This window comes from Morone saxatilis, unplaced genomic scaffold (genome assembly GCF_004916995.1).
Source record: "Morone saxatilis isolate NCDOM2014 unplaced genomic scaffold, NCSU_SB_2.0 Contig22, whole genome shotgun sequence".
Lineage (NCBI taxonomy): Eukaryota > Metazoa > Chordata > Actinopteri > Moronidae > Morone > Morone saxatilis.
Genome location: NW_023339785.1, coordinates 21,945,274 through 21,950,367, shown reverse-complemented (window position 1 = coordinate 21,950,367; position 5,094 = coordinate 21,945,274). Strand labels below are relative to the sequence as shown.

Here is a 5,094-nt window from a genome sequence, read left to right as displayed (position 1 = left end):
ATTTTCTAACAAGTCTGTAACACTATTACCTAAAAATGTATTGTATCTCATTAGTGTCCTTTGTGTTTTAGTCCCTGTATAAAGATTTCCACCTGGCCCTTGTGAAACCTGTTTTTTCTCCTTGAATTCAATTTAGTTGGAAATTAATCACGTTTTTATTCGTCTTTTTGTTAAGTATTTCACTTTCCACACAGTTTTGATGTTGTGGTTTTTACCAGCAGGACACTGTTAGAAATATTGAAGGACAGGAGATTGATGACCTGCATAATGAACAGTTTGGGATGCAAAGTCCTCTTAAACAAGATTCATGCCACTTAACAAAGAATTAGTTTTCAGTATACCACAAGGAAAAACACAATGATAACATGCTGATGTTTAGCAGGTACATGAAATGGTCACCATGAAGTTCAAGACCTTTATTAGTCCCTGAGCTTGTTAGCATGCTAACATTAGCTAATAAGCCCTGAACAACTGAGGCTCATGGGAATGTCAACAGTTTTGTACATATTACATAGTCACAAACCGCTGGTGGAGAAGTCAGAGGATAACCAAAGTTATTACAATTCATCCTCAAGGCAATATTAATATTTGATTTTTCTTAAAACCACAAAAAGACAACCTCACGTGGCGCTAGAAGAAAATTCAACGTCACTGGCAATCATCCTATGCACAAACTGTCATGGCAATACATCCAATAGTTGTTAGGATATTTCCAAAGAGGTGGACAGACCGACCCGACCATGAGAATAAGAAATTAAGTTCTGTTACTCAGACCAGTGAAAAATAAGGTTGTCAAGTTTCAGTTTAGTTGTTCATTTTATGAATTTTGGCCTAAGAAAACACCTCTTTCCTCTCCAATCCTATTCTCATGACTGCACCAGGTTAATGGTGAAATAGCCACAATTATTCTGAGATATCAATTTACTGAAAATCGTATCAGGAATGACTCGGCTTCCTGCCGAACTACGCAGGAAGTCTTGTTCATAAAGTGCATAGCTAATTAGATTTGAGACTAGAATAAGGAGTCATGTAAAACTTAGTGCATTAATGGTCCCTCTGTATGAGAGAGCATCTAACTGGTTCAACATGCTGGAGATGAACTCTCACATGGCCTCCAACTTCCTGTCTGCTGGACATGGCTCATTAATAAATAGTCCTGTTACATAAAGGGAAGCGCGCAACTGAAACTTGTGGTTTGCAACAATAATCGCTCATAGATTTTGTAATAGTTTTGACATGTGTCCGATGCTGACCTCTGATCCTGATGTCTCACACAGTCAAGTTAATGACCTCCATGCTGCTGCGCAGTGAGAGCCATAGCAAGATATCAGTAAAGCGATTTTATGTGTTTGAGTTTGTGTTCGGGGGTTGCTGGGTATCTGCTGGTGCTCTGACGTGAATGTTTCAGTAGACAGAAGTGGATGGCAGAGCAGAGCACTGGAAACATAGCTGAGATGCTTCTGTTGAGACTGTTTGGACTGTAGTGAAGGATTGGGCTGGAGACTGGATTCAGATCGGACCGAAGTGTAACATAACAGCTTGGACTAGAAGTTTTATAGAGCAATTTGAAGTTTGTCTCAACAATTTAAGACAGAATTTATTTTATAAAGCAGCAGCTGTGTAATCCTGTTCTGTCGATGAACTCCCTGATGATTTCAGTCCATGCCAAACCACTTTTTGGGATGGATCCACCAAATGCAGGGGGGGATAAAAAAAAAGGCCTGGCCTTTAGAATTTTACAGATTACTTTATATTAATTTTAAAAATAACATTTTAAAAAGCAGAAATTAATTTAATGATCTGTTAGGGCCACATTTTAGACTGAGTGAATGAAGAAAGACAATTTATTGATCTCAAATAGCACCTTTAGATATATCTTTAATGCTTTATCAATGTGCCACAATAATGTAATATTTTTGAGTTAAAATATCTATTAATATAATTTGGGGCAGTTCTCCAAGTAAATATTGATATATGTGATTGTTAACTCAGCGTATATTTCTGCCACCCCATGAATATTCCTCAAGATCCATTTCTGCCTTAATGGGATTTCAATCACATTGTAATACAGATCACATCACAAGGCGTCAGGCTGGTATAAGTGATAAAAGGAAAAAACATCACATCACTAAATAATCTGATTATTTATATTGATTATTACACCTATAGCCATCACACAGCAGCAGTGAGCGTCTCCAAATTAAGAATAGGCATCTTTAGGCAAAGTGGCACAGCAGTAGTAGCGTAATTATGGTTATTAATTATTCTTCCACTAAGACAGGATCGGTCAGTATTTCATGGTAAATCACATTCTGCACTTTTCTACACAACAGACAGATAAACTGTAACTCCGAGGTTACAAGTTTGTCCAATCAAATATGTCAGAATAAAGGATGAGCCTTGCAATGTTCTACCAAATTCTAAATTAAATTAATGATTGATTAAGTTTTCCTAGATTTTTTATGGAAATTGTTTATATAGATTGTTGTCGGGAAACATGAGCATCCTTCCCCTTGCCTTGACCTTTTTTTTTTTTTTTACTGCTGTATTATGCAAACAGTGTATAAATCAATGCAATTAGTCGTGTTATCATTACGTACCTGCACAAGTGTTGTTTTGAGGAGTGGTTCTGCTCATCAGCGTCTCTCTCTGTCTCACAGCAGTGACAGCGCTGCCATGGCATCAGGACCTCCAGATGTGATGACCAATCAAGAGCCTGCTGAGGTCGTGGAAGAGTGCTCAGGTAACAATTTGATTAAATGCTGAAAAGTTTTCATGTGATTGCAGTGAAGAAAGACACTGTGCATATAATAATAATGAGAAGAACTAGACATCCAATTAAACATTGTCTTTTCCTTTTTGCTTGAATTGGAAGTTTATAAGGTCATCTAGTGCAGTGGTTTTCAAACTGGGGTCCGTGGACCAACAGGGGTCCGTGAGTGGGTGGTAAGGGGGACCCCCAGGGAAAGGACGGAAGTTGGAAGAAGGGAAGAAATAGGGTTGGCTGTTTTGGGGAAATCCCTGTGTATAAAGTGTGTAAAAATGGCCTTTTGTGACTTTTTTTTTTTTTTTTTTTACAGTTAAGTCTATATAATTTCCAACTAATTTAATGTTCACAATTAAAAAAATTCCACGATTGATTGCACTGGCTAATTTGAAACAGCATTAGACCCTCAATCCCTTGGTTGTCATTCATATATACACAAAGGCTCTGACCAATGTGATGACAGACATGAAGTGCAAAGTTTGTAGTTTGTAGTAAAGCTTATTTACAAAATTTGACACCTAAGATTCAATTATTAACTAGTATTTCCAGTGACATGGATCTATCCGCTTATGATGCAGAGGCAGGTTTGTATTTTAAGGTCCAGTGTGTAACATTTAGGATCTATTGGCAGAAATGGAATAAAATATACATAGGTATTATTTCATTAGTGTATAATTACCGGAATATAGAAATCAATCTGTTTTTGTTACCTTAGAATAAGCCATTTTTATCTACAGACACTGCGGGTTGCCTTCCGTGGAGGCCATGTAGAACCACAATGTTTCTACAGTAGCCCAGAAGAGGCAAACTAAACACTGGCTCTCACATTTTTTGCGTGTTTCACTGTAGTTTCTCCTTTGTGCTAAATCCTACACACTGGACCTTTTTTTTTTTTTTAAGTAAAAGTATAAATATTGCAGCAGTATTATAGATAAAAGTCGTCTGCATACAAATAGACATCGAACAAATTAAAATATAGAAGTTGTTGCTTTATTTTGCCTTTTATTTTGGCAGCTCCAGACAGTAGCAAGTGACTGAAAATGTTATAAATACCAAGAAATCTTTGATGTTGAGACAACTCTCAACAGAGCACACTCATCTTCATCTTCCATCCGTCAAAAGACAGTGAAGCATATCAACTGTGTTTTTTTTCTTCAGGTTTTGATGGGTCACTCCCTTTATATTCTGTCACCAGGTCTCACTCAGTAGAAAAATCCACAAAAGTAGATTTTGATATAAACATCTTAAAATTTTGCCTTAAAGTCAAAATGCTTTTCTCAGGAACTGCTTACAAACATAACAAACTATATTACTGGGTGAATAGTAGTATATGGAAGTCTTATCATCTTATCAGCTATGAGATTTTGTACACACACACAGCAGGGAAGATCAGGCCGGCTTTAACAGTCTAGATCTCCTCGCTGCTGTTGGCAGGAAATGAAGGAACAGAGAAAGCTATCATCATCTCTCACTCATATACAGACACACACAAAACACAGATGCACGCTGTCTATACAGATGGAGAGCACATATGCTGCTGATATAATGGGAACAAGGAGGACGTGCTTTGGGAGGTCAGAGAACATGAGCACACGCCCACACTGAAACAAAGTGGAAACAGTCTTTCATGTCTGAACTTTAGACCAGGCCTGAACTAGGACATATTTTATTTCCAACATTTCAGTGAAAATCTCTGAAAATGTGTAGTTTGTTGCAGGAAACACACCATTAGTGTTGTGACGTTTGGTGAGTCACTTCTGTTTGAATCCCATATGGGAGAGTTGAACGTCAGGCGTGGATCCACAGATCACAGAGTCGTGTCCATCTCAATCTGTAGGTGTTAACCCTGTGATGGTGCCAGACTGGCAGCTTATCTCTGATTATGTGCCGTGTTTGAATTGGATCTGCAGTTTCAAAGGGTTGAAGTCTTTAAATAGAAATGATACAAGTCTGTTCCCTTCTTCCTTTAATTCTGCTCTTCGGGAGTTTAAAGTGTATGAAAACTTGGTTCCAAATCTAAAGTCATGTTTTTTAACATTAAATATTCATAACGTGATACTGTAAATAAGCAAAAATCAAAAGTTAAAGTTCAGAAAAAACACATCCTTGTGAATTATTTATAAAAATCCCACTGAAATTAAAATTTGTTTTAGCAAAGAGGTCAATACATATATAATCTTGGTGTTGTTTTGACTTGTATACTAAGTAACTAAAGTAAGTAGTAAAGTAAGGTAACTAAAACAAAACAATACCTATATTCAAGTGATTATATACTAATGACTAACATACCTCTGAATATTAATTTACATTTCTACCAATAGATCCTC

General features: G+C 36.9%; 1 protein-coding gene across 3 annotated transcripts in view; it reads left to right on the top strand.

Moving 5' to 3' along the window:
- Positions 1 to 5,094, top strand: part of zgc:66433 (uncharacterized protein LOC321250 homolog) — a 50,431-nt gene that overhangs the window by 23,088 nt on the left and 22,249 nt on the right. For all 3 annotated transcript variants that reach the window (XM_035669334.1, XM_035669336.1, XM_035669335.1), the window contains exon 2: positions 2,661 to 2,743. In XM_035669334.1, coding sequence (XP_035525227.1) covers positions 2,661 to 2,743 — 83 coding nt within the window. The remainder of the gene's footprint in view (positions 1 to 2,660; positions 2,744 to 5,094) is intronic.